A 19,612-nucleotide genomic window follows, 5' to 3' on the forward strand; every position below is an offset into this window, starting at 1 on the left:
GTCCAACAAAAAATCAGCCTATTCCCAGGTTTAAACCTCAGACTCAGTGAACAGACTGCATGGTCATTTACCAAACACTTGGTTGCAGAGACAGGGACACAGAGATGCCAAAGTCACAGCTTTCCCTTATTCCAGGGCTGTTAGGAGAGAGCCACCAGCACTGTCCCTGCCCTGCCTGCCAGCTCCTGCCTGTGGTGTTCACTTTGCACGGTGCTGGACAGACAATACACACACAGTCACCTGCTCAGGCACAGAGGCACCTGCATTTTGTGGAGGACAGCTTCTGACCATGCCCAGGGCTGTACTTGTAGGTTTACTGGCTTCCCAGGTGGCAGACCTGCTTTGGAAAGTAATCTCAGGCCACATTTCCAAAGATTGCAAATACACACAAGCAGACTGAGGCAAAAACTGTGGCAGTTTTCGAAATCCTCTGAATACACCCTCCTTTCTTACCTGTTATTGCAGGTGACATTTTAGGCACATTCCTGTAGGCCTTGCTTCTGTCAGAGGTGGCAGCTAGAGAAACCTCCATTTGATGACTAAAATCTGAGTGGGTACAAATATGGGTCTTGATCTGGATCTGCAGCTCGTGTCTCATTCTCTGCTCACTAACGACAGATTCTGCCAGTAAATGTCATTTAACTGGCTGGAGAGAAAACAAGGTTTAAGGAAAAGCAGGGAAATGGCACCCACTGAATTCAGGGCACAGACACAGTCTGGGGTGCCTCCAGGAACAGACTGAACAGATAGCCATATGCTGGGGAATATGCTGGAGCAAAGGGAATTAGGCTGCATCCCCTTTTATGGGTGGAAAATGTTCAGCGATGTAGTCTGTGTCTAACCCATGCAGATTTTTCAACTGCAATTAAAGGTGCAAGTATGTCCCTTGTGCTCCTACTACAGGCTCTTGGAAATGGTTCCCACAGAAATTCAGATGAAAAGGGTTTTCAAAAAAACCTCTTAGGGTTATAAAAAAACCCTCTCCTTCAACTGAATGCCACTGAATATCACCTACTGTGGATTGCATTAATGACCCTTAGAGATCCCTTCCAACCCAAATTATTCTATGATTCTACGACCTCATAGGAGTTAAAGAACCTGAAATTTGTTTAACAGAACATCATTACATGTATTCCCTTCTCATGGTGCACTAGAATGTACTGAATTCTAGGCCATGCATGGCACATCAGACACAGATGATGAGAGAAGTCTGTAGAGACAAAGGAGTCACCATCATGACAGGAATTAAATGTCCCATTAGTGTGGCCCAGTTAACATGTTTGACTTCCATAATACCTGTTCATTACCATCACATTTACCCAAAACAATGTCTCATCCCACGTTAGGAGGAGACTGTTAAGTCTCCTTAAGGGTCCCTGCTCTGCCTCACTCAGCCTGGGCAAGGAAAAATGTTTCTGTTACATATGTGATCAACACATTTGCTTAATACTAAAATCCAGCAAGCTGACCCAAGATGCAGTACAGTAGCAGATATACCATTGAGAGTTACTTAAAAGTGGTAAGCTTTTCACTTCATGGTATTTTCACTTTGATTGGTCTTTCCATAGCAAGAAACACAGTAAAATCAAATCAAAGAGTTTATTTGCATAGGAAATAGCAAAAATAGCACCACTGAGAGCTACACAGTAAAGACTTTGTTTAACCCTGGCATTTGAACATGTTATTTAATTTCATTTTTCAGTAAAGCAGAAGCAAATTTTATCTGCTACTGGGTGAGAAAAGGACTCCAAGGCTGGCAAATGCTTATCTCTGGGCTTTAGCCTCAGGGTCTGATTCTGGCCTGGTTATTGACAGCTGTGGCTTCTGCTTGGGTTGGCCAGTTTGGAAGCACCATGCCATATGGTGAATGTGTTAGCAGGGCAGGGTGCCTCTTTTCTGTCTCCAAAAGAGCAGATGAGATTCCCAAACACATTCAGCACTTAGTGCCTGTGTCAGCTCCATTACTCCAATCTCTCACTACAAACTGCTTTGTGCAGAAGAGGTTTGAGGATGCAGCTGCTTTGCTGGCTGGCACATACCCCAGGCCTGAGCACTTCTCAGATCTGCACTTAGTGGGTGGGTATGGCTGGTCAGAGGCTTAGTCTCACAAACAACCTACTGTGAAAGTCTTTTCAGACCCCATCCCCTTCTACTTTGCCTTTGCATTCTCTGATTTTGGTGATTAGCTGACAGGGAGAAAGGGTCACTGTCTGGCTTGCTGCTTTTGCCCTCAAACACAATTTCCCCTATGTTTCTGAACACCTCTCTGCTCTGATCCTTTTATCAGAGATCAAATCCTCCTAGCCCAGCCAGCACTACACACACAACCTCTAAATAACACAGCTTGCCAAGTTGTTGTCATAGTGGATCAACCAAAACAGTGAATTGGGTCACAGTTTGCTTCCTGAGTTTTTTAATACCAGGGGACTTTCTTTGCTGCTCTGGCTGAATTTTGGGTGAAGCAGTGTAGGGAGCTGTGCATGTGCTGACAGTGCACAGAGGATTTGGCATGGATCCTTGACCTGACAGAGGATAACCTTGAAGAGGCATCTCCCTGAGAGAGGGAAGTCAGCTCCATTTCTTAGAACCAAACTCTCTGAGTACAGAGAGTAGTGAGGAAGTTTAGATCATCTGTGTCATCTCTTCAGGCCTTTACTATGAAATCCCACATGACTCCATAAAAAAGTAGCTCCTATAGAATATTGATTCATTTATCAGCAGAAGAACATTAAATTTAGCAAGGATCATCTGGAAAGCACACACTAGCTGTTCAAAATTGCCTGTCCATTGGGAGTTGGATGTACTGGAGACCCCTTTTCCAGCTTTGGCATGGCTTTATCTTCCCCTCCTCCATGTGGATGGCATATAGCACCAAACATCCTGTGCCTGTGTGTCACAGTTAATGCCCCAGGCTGCAGGATTTGATTTCAGATGAAAGGGTGAGGGATTAAGCTTTGTAAAGAATTAATCAGATAACAGATAAAAGATTTGGCATTGGAATGCTTTGCATAAACAGTCACACAACGCATTGCTATTATATGCTCTTCAAAAGAGGAAAAAACCCCACTTATTTTTAACATTTTAATATGCCCTGATGTTAGAGAAAACAACAAAAAATAAGTTCACATATCACATCAAAGATAATAATAATAATAATAATAATTATAATTCATAAAAATAATCTGACCGACCGGCAGCATTTGTTGGCTTTAGAAGACCTCCCGCAAAAGAAACGCAGCTGGAGACATTGGAGAGCTCTTGGCAGGTGTGAGGAATTCAAGTTTTCAAAACAAGTCTGAGGTGCTCCCTGCAGGCTATGGCCCTTTGACATTGGAGGGCCGAGCAGCCAGGCTTGCATAGTAAGCACACTGAGAGGGATCACACTGTCCATTGGCTCCCGGGGGTCCCTGGGGACCTGCAAGGCCCGGCACACCAGCTTCGCCTTGAGGGCCGGGCGGTCCTGGCATCCCATCTTTGGCATAGCCAGGCTCCCCTGGGAGGCCTGAAATAGAAACAAAATGCCCTTGGTGAGAGGCACCTGAGTGACACCTGAGTGACACACCCAGGGTGCAGTACTCAGCAGTGAAAGGTCACAGGAGATGGCTTTGCTGCCAAACTGGGATGCAGACAGCAGCTTCCATAGATTTGGATTTGGTTAGGATCTATCTCAAGGATTTAAACAGTGTGTCTCCTCTGAAATAAAGATTTCCACTCCCTATGGCAATCTTGGGATGATCAGGTCTGCTATGGCTACTCTTCCTCTATCGCCATGCTGAGGTTGTGAAGCTGCATGAGACAACTAATGACATACAATCCTCACAGGGAGGAGGTGAGGATGGGAAAGCTTGAGGCAAGAGCCAGCTTGGGGAGAGAACTCATTGGTGTAGAGCATAGAGGGCCCATTGTTATTTGAAGGCAATGCAGGGCCATTCTGCCAAATGCAGACCATGGGGTTACAAGGGTTTCCCATAGTTCCTTCCCCAAGAAAGCAGTGAAGGCAAAACTGATCAATGGTTTCTAATTTCAGGCTGCAGACAAACTATATTGCTGCTGCTTTGTCAGTAACAGTAAAGCAGAAGCTGTATGCCCAAGGCATAGGTGTTCAATATGACCTTTTACAACATCTGAAGTTGCCTGAGCCTCTGGGGTCAGTGTGGTCTCAAGACTCTGTAAAGGACAGAAAGAACACTTCACAGTGCATCTAATAATTAAAGCTTCCCTTTGTATTTGACCTAAAGGTCAGTTAGCTTAGCTGTAACTGAGATGGATCACTATACCCATTCATCAGGCTGAGGAAATAAAAGTGGCCAGGTATGATGTCAGTGACATAGCTCTTTCCTTTGGGCCACATCCTACAGAAATCATGTGTTGTATTTATGTCATCCTGATGGTTTCTCTAATACAGCAGAGACCTGAGTGCTGGTAGTGGTTCTAAGTGATGTGTTTTGGGGGTGTTCTGAATAACACACCTGGAATTCCTGGAGGACCCATTTCCCCTCGTTGGCCAATGCCAGTGTCTCCTTTCTCACCCTTTGCTCCTCTTTCTCCTGTAGAAAAGGAAAGAAAAAAATAAGATTTGATGAGCATGGTCTACAGAACTAAACACTACTATAGGACTTTTCATCCACATTGAAGCCAATATATATGGTAAAAATAGTTCCTAATTGTGGCCAGTCCTCTGAAAGGGGACATTAAGTGGGAATGAAGACTTGCCCCGCTCCATTTCTGGCCAGAGGTGGAACATATCGGCAATTGCTGGTCATATTCAACACCTCTGGTTCAAAAGACTGAGGTCACTTCCAACACCTGCATTTTGAGGACTATTTATATGCTACTTAAAGGAAAGGTGGGTGCCAAAGTGGAGTGGATCCATCCTTCAACTGGACTGTCCCAGCACACCAAGTTTCACTCACCTTTGGGACCAATTGGTCCAGGTGGCCCTTCAGACCCAGTCTGTCCAGGCTGGCCAGGCTCTCCTGGAGGGCCAGTTCTTCCTGGGAGTCCTTCCTTCCCAGGGGGACCAGGAGGTCCTGGCCTGCCATGGGATGCTTTTACCTGTGCAGGCTGTATCTGAGCCAGGATATAGGGTAACTTTGCTGTGAAGAGAGAGAAATGGGTTTGTTAGACTAGGACTATGCTCAAAGAGATGGAGAGCCAGAACCAGGGGGTCCAAGTATTGTCACAGATCACTTTCCAGGGCCACCCATTTGTTGTCCTCCCTTAATCCATGACTGTGCCTCCCTGATACTCTCTAAATTATTTAAATCTCATTTCTCAGTAGCTTTAAATTTCTCCTAATTTTCATACTTTATCATAAACCTTTCTCTCATCCTCTTCTCCTCCTCCTCCAAGAATCTGTAATGTCCCTTCCTTTAGTTGTGCAGGTGGTGGATCCCTGTTAAACTGGGACCATTGCTGCTCTGAAAAGGAGAGCCTTTTCCTACTGCTTCTGTTACACATGGCTGGTCTCTGGTCTGTAGGGAGAAAGCTTTTCTTGTTCTGGACTGTGTCACACTCAGAGTTAAAGCCTAATGTAACCATCTCCGGCTGTGAAGTCAGAAGCTGTAACTAAGCTCCCTGTAACAGCATATTCTGCAATTCCAGGCAGGCACATATTACCTGCCATTTCAGTCCTAAGACCTTAAACAACTGTGCTGGTTTTGGATGGGGTAGAGTTAATTTTCTTCACAGTGGCTGGTATGGGGCTGTGTTTTGGATTTGTGTTGATAATACAGAGATGTTTTTGTTATTGCTGAGAAGGGCTTACACAGAGCCAAGGCCTTTTCTGCTTTTCATACAGCCATGCTGGGGGTGCAGGGGAGCTTGGGAAGAGCCACAGCCAGGACAGGTGACCCCAACTGACCAAAGGGATATTGCAGACCATGTGACATCATGCTCAGTATATTAAGTGGGGGGAACAAGGAGGAAGGGGGGACATTTGGAGTGATGGTGCTGGTCTTCCCAAGTCACCATTACCTGTGATGGGGTCCTGCTCTCCTGGAGATGGCTGAACACCTGCCTGCCCATGGGAAGCAGGGAATTAATTCCTCACTTTGTTTTGCTTCTGGGCACAGCTTTTGCTTTCCCTATTAAACTGCCTTTATCTCAACCCATGAGTTTTCCAGACTTTACCCTCCAGATTCTCTCCCCAGTCCCACTGGTGGGGGAGTGAGTTAGAGACTGCGTGGGGTTTGGCTGCTTACTGGGGTTACACCATAACAACCTTGAGAGCCCATAAAACACAGTCAGCATCACATAAACATCCTACAGAACAGAGGGAGAAGAGTGCTCTATCCTCTCTTCATTGATCCTAAATCTTAAATGCTTTTAGACTGGTGTGTATATTGAAGACTGAGAGTGTGTAAATAAAATCTGTGAAATAACCACTCCATTTACCTGTGATCTTTAGAATGGAGGAAAATGTCTGCAGCTGTGTGTCAGCTACTTCAAGAGCTGTGTGAGAAGGACTACAGCTCTGCATCTCACTGTCAATAGGATCAGTAGTGGTCTGCTATTCACATACTTTGAGAGAAACAGCAGCCCACATCCCCTCCAGTCCCTCTTCTTATACTGATGAGTATCAAAAGTCACAGGCAAAAATGAGGAACATTTCTTCTCCAGGTGGGACCTCAAAAGCAAGTTTACGATCTACTCTGATTACTTGTTGTGCTATTGCTGGGAACATCGAAGCTTGGGGAACTGTAAAACACTAGTCATTTTACACATCTTCCAAGCAAGCTTGCTGCAATACCACCTTTCTTAAGCAGGAGAGGTTCAGGTGCCAGCACAGCTATAGAAAGCATCTTTCCTACTCTCAGATACATGTTCTGACTTCCTGGTATTGATTACTTACCATCTAGCTGCTTGGCTAACTCCTCTTGGATGAGTCTCCTCAGAATCTCTAGAGATGGGGGTTCTCCCTAAAGAGTCAGAATCACAGTGATGAAACAAGATAATCACAGCTAAGGGATCAGATAATGATAGCTCAAGGGGGAACAGTTTTAAACTAAAAGAGGAAATATTTAAATTAGATGTGAGGAAGAAATTCTTTACTGTGAGGGTGGTGAGGCACTGGAATGGGTTGTCCAGAAAAACTGCAGATGTCCCACCCCTGGAAGTGCTCAAGGCAGATGGGCTTTGGAGAAACCTGATCTAGAGGGTGGTTTCCCTGCCTATACTGGGGGGGATTGGAAGTAGATGATTGCAGTGTTAAACACACAATCTTCACCATGCTATGACGAAGACACTTTATTGCAAAAATCCAGGGTTCTTATACTGTAAGTTTGTTATGAGTTTGCATACTTGTGAAGCACAACAAACGTGCTTAACCAATTACCACAGACTACAATAGGAACAGGTATCAAATGTAACTAATCACGAGCCCCATGGTGTGAGCACTTATTGGTTCAAATAATTGTTTTACAATTATGTAACTTGTTTTTCACCTCTAGTTTAGCTGACTCATTCCCAGAATTCTTCTAGTTATCCAAAGTAACAGAAGTGAGCAAGGATTTTACAAGGGCAGCAAGGCCCTCACTTTGCAAGGCCTTTCTGCTCCACAGCAGATGATCTTTAAGGTTCCTTCAACCCGAAACACACTGTGGCTCTATGATGTACAAACTAAACCCTCCACAAAGGGATCAGCACATGCCATGCCATCACCCACAGAATACACAGGGCTGCAGGGTCTGCCTAAAAGAGGAATGTAAAGGGACTCAAAACAATCACAGAATCAATTAGGCTGGAAAAGACCTCTGAGATCAGTAAGTACAGCCTCTGACTGAACACTATCATATCAAGTAAACCATGGCAATGAGTGCCACATCCAGTCTTTCCTTAAAGATCACCAGTGACAGTGATTCCACCACTTCCCTGGGCAGCCCATTCCAATATCTAATTACCTTGCTGTGAAGAAATTCTTCCTAGTGTCTAGCCTAAACATTGCTGGCAGACCTTGAGTCTATGTCCTCTTGTCCTATCATTAGTTGTCTGGGAGAAGAGACTGACCCCCATGTGCATAGATCCTCCACTTAGGTAGTTACAGAGACTGATAAAGTCTTCCCTGAGCCTCCATTTCTCTGAGCAGAACAACCCCAGAACCCTCAGACTTCACAGGAGCTGTCCTCCAGACCTCTCACCATCTCTGTTCCCTTCTCTGAAACTGCTCCAGAAACTCAATGTCCTTCCAGAACTAAGGGGCTCAGAACCAGACAAAGGATTTGAGGTGTGGCCTCCCCAGTGCCCGGCACAGAGGGAAAATCACTGCCCTGGTCCTGCTGCCCACACTACTGCTGGCACAGCAGACCAGGTTGCCAGCAGCCTCCTTGCCCACCTGGGCACACTTTGGCTCACGCTCAGCTGCTGTTGGCCAGCACCCCCAGGGCCTTTCCCGCTGGGCAGCTTTCCAGCCACTCTGCCCCCAGCCTGGAGCACTGCAGGCCTTGCTGGGACATGAGGGCAGGACCCAGGCCTTGCTCTTCTTGAACCTCATCCCACTGGCCTTGCACCATCCATCCAGCCTGTCCACATCGCGCCCCAGAGCCTTCCTACCCTCTGAGTACATTGACACTCCCACCCAACTTGGTGTTGTCACAAATTTACTACTCAGGGTACCCTCGATGCCCTTGTCCACATCAGCAGGACACAGACCGAAGAGGACTGGGCCCAGGGGACACTGCTAGTGACCAAGCGCCAACCCGATGTGGTACCATTCACTCTCTGGTCTTGGCCATCCCAACAGTTCTTAGCAAAGAGTGTACCTGCCCAAGCCCTGGGCTGACAGCTTTTCCTGGACTCTGCTGTGGGAGATGGTTGCAAAAGCATCCTCCATTTCTAGCCTGCTGGCAAACCATGGGCTCAATGGTTTAAGCAGAGAGCCTGGTCTGAGGGCAATAGTTGTACCACTATTCCCATCTCCATCCTATTCCTATCTCCTTCCCATCTTATAGGAGATAATCTTCCTATGTAGTCATAGGACAACTAGTAGAAATCACATCAGGAGACATCTCTGCCCTCCCAGATCACAGTGGAGATCCCACGTCCTTTTTCATCGTGGCACATTTCCTCACAGAGAGATATACATGTGCCCCCAGCGTGCTAATGCTGGGTATCTGGACTTGCTAAAAACATTCGTATTGGATACATCCCCTGCCAACAGGCCTTATCTCAGGAAACAGAAGCCAGTTTATGCATATGATACCTATTCATCCACACCAGTACAAGCTTTTTCCTGATTTCAGGCTATTGAAGGGAGACAGGGGATGTGGCTGCCTGGCCTTGGCCCCCTACCCAGCCCCCAAGGCACAGTATCTTTCATGTCTTCTCTTAGTTCTTTTGTGATGTTGCTGTTGTACAGCTGTAATAGCTGTAAGAACTCAAAGTAATGTGGACAAGAACTCTGTATGATGCAATTAAAAAAATTATGAAAGCATTTTTGATAGGTGGAAGAATTTTTTGGATTGTGGCTTTCCAAGTAAATAATTAAAAAAAGGATTTTAGGGTAGCCAAACTCTCACCTTTGTAAAAACTCAAAAGATAAAATGTAGTAACATTTAAACAATAAACCATTTTCAAGCAGCAAGATCAAATGTTTTCCTTCGTAAATCACAAAGTGAGATGTTCCACTTGAAATACACTTTTCATTTTTGTGGCTAAAATTATTCTTTGCATTTCTGTCAGTTTTGAAAATACTTCTGGTTAACCTGAAGACTGCATTCTTTGGTGTATGAGCTGCTTGCAAAAATGTTGTTTTTCCCACACACTTATTCTTTTAACACACAAGGATGCAATTTGTATCCTCTATGTTTATTAAAACCTAGTGAGGTCTTCTGAATTAGAAGTTACTCTTCATTAAAAAAATGAGATTTTATTAAATAGCTAAGTGACATTTCAGTTTTAATCAGTAACATTGCTGATAAGTATAGAGTTGGTCTATTTGCTCCTCCTTCCCAACACAAACTTTCCATAAGAAAAAGATGTATCGCTGGTTACAAAAGAAACAATTTGTCATTAAGTACTAACCATTTGTGATGGCTCTTAGTGCATGTCCTACTCAGTAAACACAATTGTGGAGCATATTTTAAAGGCTTACAAACTATCTTTTAAAGTTTTAACCCTATTAGTTATATTAAGTTTCCATAATCATCACTTGATTTCGTCAAAGCTTTGTATTGTTGAGACACAAAAAGAAATGCTTTGTTTAAAATTTAGTCAGCTTTTACATCAGAGATTATTCTCCATTTATCCTCCTCTGAGATGATCTCAAACTCATCCTCAGGATGGGCACAGTGGCTCCACTGCTGCTGGTAGCTTTTCTTATTCTGCTACACACACACCCTCAGGCATTCTCAGTAGTGAGATTGTTTCCCAGCGGGGTGGTGGTGGGGGGGGAGGGTAGAGGAAGGAGAATATTAAACAAAAATAGTATTTAATGAATTCTGATGAGCTGACTCCAGGATTTCCAGGAATAGAGCAGTGACCTTTCCACAGCTCAGCATTTTGTCTCTCATAACAACCAGCAGGAGAGGAAGGCCTTAGTCCTATATGAAGTGCTACACATTATTGCCCTTATAGAAAGGGGTTTTTTTCAGATTCCAGTGCCATAGCCACCATCACAGGGTCTGATTTAGGCATTTAGGGGTAAAAGGTATCAGCAACTGGCCATGCTCGCTATGGGTCTGGATTATTCTCAAATGCAATTCAACACCCACACAACCCTTCCTCAGCCCCCATCCATGGAAGTGTCCAAGGTCAGGTTGGACAGAGCTTGGATCAACCTGGTCTAGTGGAAGGTGTCACAGCCCATGGCAGGGGGGTGGAATTAAGTGGTCACTAAGGTCTCTTTCAACCCAAGCCATTCTGATTCCAAGATTCCCTGAGATGTGCTATAGCTCCCCTTTATGGGTATCAAGAGCTAAAAGCGCTGCCTCCCCATTATAACACGTTCCTGCTCTAGTTTCTGTCAGCCTCAATGTACTCTGAGGCACTTTTCTGATCCCCGTGGCAGGAAAATTACTGTACAAAGCCTTTCTCTGGCAATCATACCCTTGGTCCTGGAAATCCTGGCTGTCCTGGAGGACCAGGAGGTCCAACTTGCCCAGTGTCTCCTGGAGGTCCATGGGGACCCATCAGACCTGGGTGGCCCTTATGACCAGGTATCCCAGGGTCACCAGGAGGTCCCTTTTCTCCTCGAGGGCCCTTTTCGCCTTTGATGCCAGGCTCGCCCTAATTGAAAAGAACAACATTAGCACCACAAAATAAGAGGCAAATTTCTGATTTCCAAACACAGAGAAACACTCACAGTTGAGCTGGCAAAGTTACTGAGTACAACATCTGGTGCACTACAAATGATCCACAAATTATGACTGACTGAGAATGATTAAAAAGAGAGCTGGGAGACTGTGAAACTCTGGCCATGCTTCACTTTTGATAGACCTCTGCCCCCAGCCCCTAGCTCAAAATAGCTCTATTTATTTCAACATAATGAAATAAGTAGTAATATTCTCCAACTTACCCTCTCTCCTTTGGAGCCAATTGCACCATGTTTCCCTGGTGTGCCCTGCAACAGGTAAACATAAAAGGTAAACATAAAGGTAAACATAAAAGAACAATCCATAATTACAGTAAAAAATAAAACATGCCTTTGAAATTATTCCTGTGACTTGAGGAAAAATTATTTCTGTGACAGTTCCACAATTTCCTGAGAGATCCCCATTTGCTCCCAATTATCAACAATTAAAGAGAAAAAAAAAAAAACATGACAAGCAGGTTGAGGAAGGTGATTCTCCCCCTCCACTCCACTTTGGTGAAATCCCACCTGGAGTGCTGTGTCCAGTTCTGGTGCCAGCAACATAACAAGGACATGAACCTAATGGAGCAAGTTCATATGAGGCCACGAAGATGCTCAGAGGACTGGAGTACCTCTGCTGTGGAGTCAGGCTGAGAGAGCTGAGGTTGTTCAGCCTAAAGAAGAGAAGGCTCTGGGGGTACCTTAGAGCCCCTTCCAGTAGTAAAAGGGGGGTTTATGAGAAATATGGGGACAATTTTTTTTTTTGTCAGGCACTGTAGGGATAGTGTAAGAGGCAATGGCTTCACAATCAGAGAGGGTAGGATATTTGGCAGAAATTTTTCAGTATGCCTCACTGGTGAGGCACTGGACAGGTGTCCAGAAAAGTTGGGAATGCTCCATCTCTGGAATGGTTCAAGGTCAGGCTGAATAGGGTTCTGAGCAACCTGGTCTTGTGCAAGGTGTCTCTGCCCCTGGCAGGCTGGGTGGAAACAGATGATATTTAAGATCTCTTCCAACTCAAACCATTCTATGAAAAAAAAACCCCACAATTTGTTGCAACCCTGGTAACACCCTTAATGTTTTTTTCTCATGACACCAGCCCTATATTGTAACAACTGGGAATTTAACTTACCTCTTTTCCAGGAGGACCTTTCTCTCCTGGTTCTCCCTAAGACACACAGAAAGTCAATTTAGCATTGCAGTGGAGGAGCTGGAAGAAAGACTCTACCTAATAACCATAAGTCTTGCTTTCTGGTGACAACACAGTTTTCTTCTACACAGTAGCAGATTTGCATGATTTATCATTATCCTACTGCTATTGGTCATTCCTGGATAGACACATTCTACTATTTGCAAAGTATTTTTTAGTGAATTTGCACCCCATGGAAACATAAATAACAAGAATTAATTTCTAACAAGCCAGCTGAGGGCAGATGTTTCATTAGAAGTGTGGTCCTGCTTTCAATATATGTGTCTTACTAATACTTCCCAAAACTTCATACACTTTATATGGTCTTGTTTAACTTAAGGAGCACTACCATTATACCCATAAGAGTCTAAAGATGTAAATGAAGTAAATTTTGTAGGTAGAAGTACCATCTTGTATTACACCAGCTGGAATAACACATACAGAGACAGTGATAAAGGAATTTTAACCCCAAGCGCTCACCTCTTCTTTCAGGTGATTTCAAATAATCTCAGTTTGAATAAGCACCCTCTTAGAATTATTCTTATGTACATATTATTTTCCCTGCATTTATAATGTGATAATTAGACAAAACAGTTTCCATTTTAGTATTTCAATGATAAAAAAGTCACTGCAGATAAAGCAAATTGAACATTAAACTAGTTGTTGCTGAAATTCTGGCCATTTTCCTATATCATGAATGGAAAAATTAATCTTTTTAAGTCTATTTGTAATCAACACACATGATCATATCTACAATGTGCATGCAGGTGGTATTTTCTCTGTAACCTGTAAGCATAACATCTTCAGCTGTATTAGCATCTATATGTGTAGCCATGGGGAATGGAACTAATTACAGATGTGTGATCATATCAGCTCCAAATTAGGCTGCATTAGACTCACTCAAGTTTTCCTTAGGGCCACTTCAGTTTTAAATGGCCACCATGTTTGCTTCCTAAAATTCATTTTCCAGAGAAATATTTCTTTCTCCTCTTTTCATCCCAAAGCTCCCTTTCAAATTACAAAATAAAATAAAACATTAAAAAATACAGAAGGAGAAAAGAACCACCCTGTGGAAGACTCAGCTCTGCTAGAGCCACACAAAAACCTTTTAAATCTCATTTTTTTGTCACAACAGATCTAGAAAAAAAATTACTGAACATTCACTTTTTTCATCTCTCCAGTGGAATTTAACATCTTTTAGTCACCTTGAAAGGTCTAAAGATATTGGTTTTTGAGGCTGTGATATTGTCATGTGTATAGGTATTATTTTAGATCACTTTGGGAGGTATATGAATGCTTTAATTGCAATGTACCTCTGTTGCTGGCAACAAAGGAATTTCCCTCAGAACGGCAAATATCAGAAATACCTGTATTATTATCAGCACTCACAATTTCCCTATTTAGTCCATCTAAGGTTCATGCAGAGGTATAGTCTGAGAATTTAAATACCCCATACCTGTACTAAGAAGATTATTGAACCATGTTCTTGCAGTCTAATTATCAGGGCTGACTGACAAGTACCAACTCCATACATGAGATTATAGTTCATGCATATGAAAAATGCTTTTTTTGCAGTCCATTTTCCTTTGGAAGTAAAATTATATGGTTTCTGGATTTCTCAGATCTCCTGCATATGCTTTTTTTTTTCACCTAACTGAAGATGACTGTCCCATCTTCATCAGTCTAACATTTAAAAGCAGGTAAAGAGAGGATCTAATCCATCCCCAGACATACTCACAGGTGGTCCTCGGGGTCCTATAAAGCCAGGGAGTCCTGGGCTGCCCGTTTCTCCTTTGTTTCCTTTGGGACCCTTAGGACAGAAATGAGACAAACACTAGCAGCCCTTTCCCCAACACCTCTTTCCTAGAGCATCCCCTTATAGATATATGGAAGTGGGAAATTTCACTTTACAAGCAGGACCCCCAAAACGGACAAGGAAGAACAAAGTATTTTAGAAAAGCAGGTTGCAGGCACCATGGCTGAATTATTAATACGCAGGGTCCCTGGGAGAAGATGAAAAGGAAGGGACGATTATGGCAGGGGCAGGAGGTGTTTTTCATGGGTGTTGTGGTGTCACATGGTTTATAAGGGGGTGTTGAGAGTGGAAATGCTGGAATGGGTGATGACAGGGAAACAGTGCAGGTGGTCAAATTGCTCAAATCCAAGCATACAACCAGCAGATAGCTACAGAGCTTCTCCTTTGCCTTTATTTACAGGTTCAATTTATGACATGTCTGTCTTTCACTTATCTCTTGATATATTCTGTCAAACTCTCCCTTTTCCTTACAGATCAGGGCAGTTTAAATGACAGTTCATTATACAGAACCATTTCACACACATTTCTGATGTAGTTTTAACTCTTACTTTAACCTTTGCTTTCACAAATTTGTCCACCACTTTTTAGTTCAGAACATAGACATTTTTCTCCTGAGAGTAAAGCTTGTGCAAAGTAAGAACCAATGAGCCTGACAGGCACAAGGCACACATGGATTTATTTGGGGTGTGCAACTTGCCCTGGAGACTTCAGGGGCTGGACTGTGTTGCTGTGGGCTGAAGCATGAGCACTGTGAATTGTGATGGGCACTGTCCAACAGCAAATGCAAAAGGAGAAAGTTCCTGGCAGGTTTTACCTTGTGATTAAAAGTCAAGAATGGTGAAGGTGGAAAAAAAATCACCCTTATTGCCATGATAACCTTCCTCACTTCTCCTTTTTTTTCAAAATAGAAATATAAAATATTGGCTTGTCACAGCACACTGTGAACGAAATTAGTGCATTTCAAAATAAATGGATTTATGTACAGCACAAGGAGATACTTCCCATAATAACCTTTATGAAAAGGAGAGGATTCATTTTAATGACAGAGAAAGATAATGATGAGATGACTGTCTGTTCTGCTGACCAACACTGTCTCATTGTTTCCCCTTCCTCATTCATCTGACTTTATCCTTTTTCAATCTCCTATGTTATTTTTGGACTCTAAATCCTCTGGAGCAAAGGCTGCTATGGTGCTGTTTGTGCAGGAAGCAGCCTGGTGAGTCCCTAGGTCACATCATATAGGTACTGTGATAACACTATGATGATTAAAATAATAATCCCCATTTGGCATTCACCAGGCATCCCAAAGCCACAGTGACCTGATAAAAACCCAGAAGGCAAAAAAGCAGTGAGAGGTATTTGGAACAGGGGTGGGTGTAACAAAAAGAAGAAAAGAAGTTTGAAAAGGCAAAAGCAATGATCCATGGGGCAAGAAACAATGGAAGCAGTCCCAGAAAGGTAAGAAGAGCTTATGTCAAGGACAAAAAAAAACTGTGGCACTTATTTTTTGGTGCAGAAAGGCTGTAAGACTGCACCACCCCTGTCCCACCTCCCCACACAGAAAGAGTGTGTGTCTTCTCTGACACATCCCTGCAGATGCCTGATCAGGGAACATGTCTGTGGTGAGACTTATGTGGCTTTATGACATTGCAAGGGTCACAAAGAATGAAGTCCTGCTGCAATTTTTCACATTCCTCCTGCTCTGCCTTTGTTTCCCTATTAATTCAATAGTACAGCAAGCTGTACTGTCTCCATGAGCAAATACAGGGAAGAGCCCTGCATTGTGATAGATGCTCCTGGACACAAAAGGATATTTACATGGATTTTTTGAATCCTGGACAGATTTCAGCAACAGAACAGAGTAAAAAAAAAAAACAAAAAACAACCAAACCACCAGCTCCTCACTGTCCTTCTTACAGCTCTTCATTTCCAAGCTGTTCTTCCCCACAGGATGGCCTCAGGGGAGTTTCATTCTGCTTCCTGATCTTGGTTTACTGCCTGCTGTCTCTTCTTCCCCCAAGTGCCTGTGAGGATTTTTCTGCTGCCACTATTCCTCGATGGCAGCCTGCCAGCTCCCCGAGGCCCTCTCCTTCCTTGTGATAACTCTCTGCTGGCTGCACGCTCTCTGCTTGGCAAAATTAAAATCTACTGGTGAAGATGAGGCATGCCAATCTTTTTTCCATGCTAGGCAATCAATCATTTCCATTTGCTCTGAACACTTAACTTTCATTGGGAAAAGTGATGACCCAGCTAGCATCTCAATTCCAGGAACACAGCCAAACCCCCTCCAAAGTCATGGTCAGCCAGTGATTTTCAGATCACCCATCTTCAGACATGGAAACCTTGGGGATGGTGACCAGCTACACATAATCCACTCCACCTACACTTCATCAGTCACCTCTCCTGGCTGCACAAGTTTCCCTTTGTGGTACTTACTGGGATACCTGCTGGGCCAGGTTCTCCTGCAGATCCAGGCAATCCATTCTTGCCCTGTGTCAAAAGGAAAAAGGTTAGCGATGTAATGCATGCTAAAATGAGAAATATTCAGCTAAACTTACATTAGCCATGATTCCTTTAACGTTGTTCAGTCTCCTCTCCTGATAGAGTATATTATTTCCAATTGACCTCACAGCTTCTGCATCCCTGATTGCATGGCTGATCTCAGCACACAAACTGAGATGTGGATCCAAATCCACACACCTGAGGAGGACCAAACCAGCACTTCCTCTCCTTTCCTTCACCTTTGTCCTTATTATATGCAGCATCCTTCTGGAAGGATGTAGCCACCTGCTTTGTCTGCTGCAAGTCACCAGTGTTCAGACAAGACTGTTTAATCATCTCCAACTTCCTCTTTTTTGGGGGATGGAGAGAAAGACTTGTTATAAAGTCTTGAAGCATTTGATACTTCCCTGACACCAAACAAGTCAGAATGAGGTAAATCTTCTTTTTAAATTACCTGTTTCTCACTGTTCCTTAACAAAGCAGTTGAGCTGATCATCTACAAAGTTTGGTGAGATGAAGTTCTACACTCTGCTCCTCTCAACTTACCATGCAGTCTTTCCCTGCATTGGAGTTGACCATAAAGACCAGCCCTTGCACTGTCAACATTCAAATTCATGCCTCACACTCCTTTTTAGATAAGAAACATGAGGAAGAACAAGACTTTGTCCTCCAACATACAAAACCTTAAGTATCTCTTCTCCAAAGAAGAATATGGCCTGGAGATATGATAATTTCTACCTCTTCAATATTTTTACTCACTGCTAGTGTTGTGCAGGAGCATGACACAATAGTGAGTGATGGCAGCAGTACAGGAATAATGAGATAAACTTTGAGGTACACACAGGAGCTCTCCATACATTCTTGCAGTCCAACCTTCCCAGCTTGGAAGGACCTGCTGCTCCAGCTCCTGGCATTGCTGGCTGAGTCAACATTTTCCCCTGATTACAGATTATGCTGTGGAATCTGTTTCACTACCAGATCCTCCAAGAAGAACTCGTTCATTGCAACACATTAAAGACGTGCTTTGGTTCAGCAAGTGAGACCTCAACTCATATTTGATAAGAATTAATTTTTAAGACAGAATTCCTAAGCCCCAGGAATTTAGTAAAAGTAATTTCTGAGCCATCCCAAATGGCACTTTTTGAAATGTCAACTAGATTGCAATTTCTGCACTGAAGTTGTAATAAAATCATACAAATGAACAGTAACACAACTGGACCCCACATAACTCAGCCTGGGCACCCACAGTGATCATCCACCTCTGAAAACTGAGACCATGTGGGAAATAAGTGAGATCCCAGAGACAGGATTGAAATATGAGTATTTCTGACTCTGCAGTACCGACAGAATCCATTGAACTGTTCTTCCCACTGAGTCAGCAACCATTAACCCAGTGCACTATTATGTCTTCATCAGTTTCTAGCAATATCATTCTTATTTGTCATTCTGAAAGAAGGCAAAGCATTTTAATCAAACATTATCTGAATCTTCCTTCACTCTCTTTTTTCAAACCAGAGTTCTGGACTGCAGAACATTCTCTCTACACACAGTGTATGGATGCTCCTTCCCTGGAAGTGCTCAAGGCCAGGCTGATGGGGCTCTGAGCAACCTGGCCTAGTGGGTAGTATCCTTTTCCATGGCCAGGGATTAGAACTACATGATCTTTAAGGTTCCTTCCAATCCAAACCATTCTGTGAACTATATTGTACCTCCTGCAATGGCTTGTCAAGGAGAGAAAACTCACCGGCTGCCCTCGGGGTCCTCGAGGGCCCTGTGGTCCTATGGGACCAGGATCACCCTGAAAGGAAGAGAAGTAATCTGGTGAGTGACAAAGACCTGCCATGGAGGCAAGTGAACAAACATTTTAAAATGTTCCTACTAAATTACACTGTTCACATATTAGGGGAAACAGTATTAAAAGAGTCTCTCTGCCCTCTTTCAATTATTTATGAGGAAGATCAACCCTTTGAATTTTAAACACCTACCACTAAATGCATCCTGATTACAGGCAGAAACCATTTCTATCAGGTTATTATTGGATTATCTTAAAGCTGTATTTCTTAGGTACAGAGATTCTCTGATACCTCTCAAGAATTGACAAGACTGTTCTCTCTTCAGGGAGGCTTCAGAACTGCTTCCATCTTCTCTGAGGGGTTCCTTTATGTCTGTCTTACATTTTGCTTTGTAGGGTATCATTTACAGCACACCAGTTTCCAGTGACACGAGGGAGTGCAAATGAGAAGCCACTTCTCCAGGTCCCATGGCAGTGGCACATCAGCTGCTCAGAACATTGCTCAGCAGCTGCTGCAGGATCCCACGTCAGCTGCACCCTCCCAGGACTTTGTTATACGGCTGCACTTGACACTAATCATGCCAGAGGAATTGTTTGTATCATCTTTCTTTCCTCTGAGCAGCAGCAATTTATTCCATAGGTATTTCACAGACTTCAATGGAGCGACACGCTCAGTGAGATACAGCTGTGGCAGAGGCAGAGTGACAGAGCCTGGCCTGGTGGGACCTGCAGAGTGAAACACTGCTCAGAGATGGGTGCCAGAAGGATGGTCCATGGCTACCCAGCACAGCCTGGGTTTCACACAATGCTGCTTGCTCTGCTTATCCAAAGATACATCTGACATTTTAGCGTCAGCAGCTGAGCAGTGGCAAAGGCCCTCTAATTCTTTGTTTCCCCTAATGATCTTTGCACACATCACTCCCTGCAGTAATTCACCCTTTATTGCAGTTTCTGCAGCTGTTTCAGGCCAGGGTCACTGTGAATTAAAATTTTCATTTGTCAGGGAGAAGGAGATTCATTTCTGCT

At 43.6% G+C, this 19,612-nt stretch overlaps 1 protein-coding gene across 1 annotated transcript in view; it reads right to left on the bottom strand.

Moving 5' to 3' along the window:
• Positions 1-1,585: 1,585 nt before the first annotated feature.
• The window catches only part of COL22A1 (collagen type XXII alpha 1 chain), a 221,667-nt gene continuing 203,640 nt past the window's right edge, over positions 1,586-19,612 (bottom strand). The window contains exons 56-65 of the mRNA XM_085053637.1: positions 18,539-18,592; positions 16,729-16,782; positions 14,215-14,286; positions 12,420-12,455; positions 11,513-11,557; positions 11,044-11,223; positions 6,854-6,920; positions 4,914-5,096; positions 4,470-4,547; positions 1,586-3,502 (exon numbers count right to left, since the gene is read on the bottom strand). Coding sequence (XP_084909763.1) covers positions 3,315-3,502; positions 4,470-4,547; positions 4,914-5,096; positions 6,854-6,920; positions 11,044-11,223; positions 11,513-11,557; positions 12,420-12,455; positions 14,215-14,286; positions 16,729-16,782; positions 18,539-18,592 — 957 coding nt within the window. The 3' untranslated portion in view covers positions 1,586-3,314. The remainder of the gene's footprint in view (positions 3,503-4,469; positions 4,548-4,913; positions 5,097-6,853; positions 6,921-11,043; positions 11,224-11,512; positions 11,558-12,419; positions 12,456-14,214; positions 14,287-16,728; positions 16,783-18,538; positions 18,593-19,612) is intronic.

This window comes from Lichenostomus cassidix, chromosome 2, assembly GCF_008360975.1.
Source record: "Lichenostomus cassidix isolate B80296 chromosome 2, HeHo_3.0, whole genome shotgun sequence".
Lineage (NCBI taxonomy): Eukaryota > Metazoa > Chordata > Aves > Passeriformes > Meliphagidae > Lichenostomus > Lichenostomus cassidix.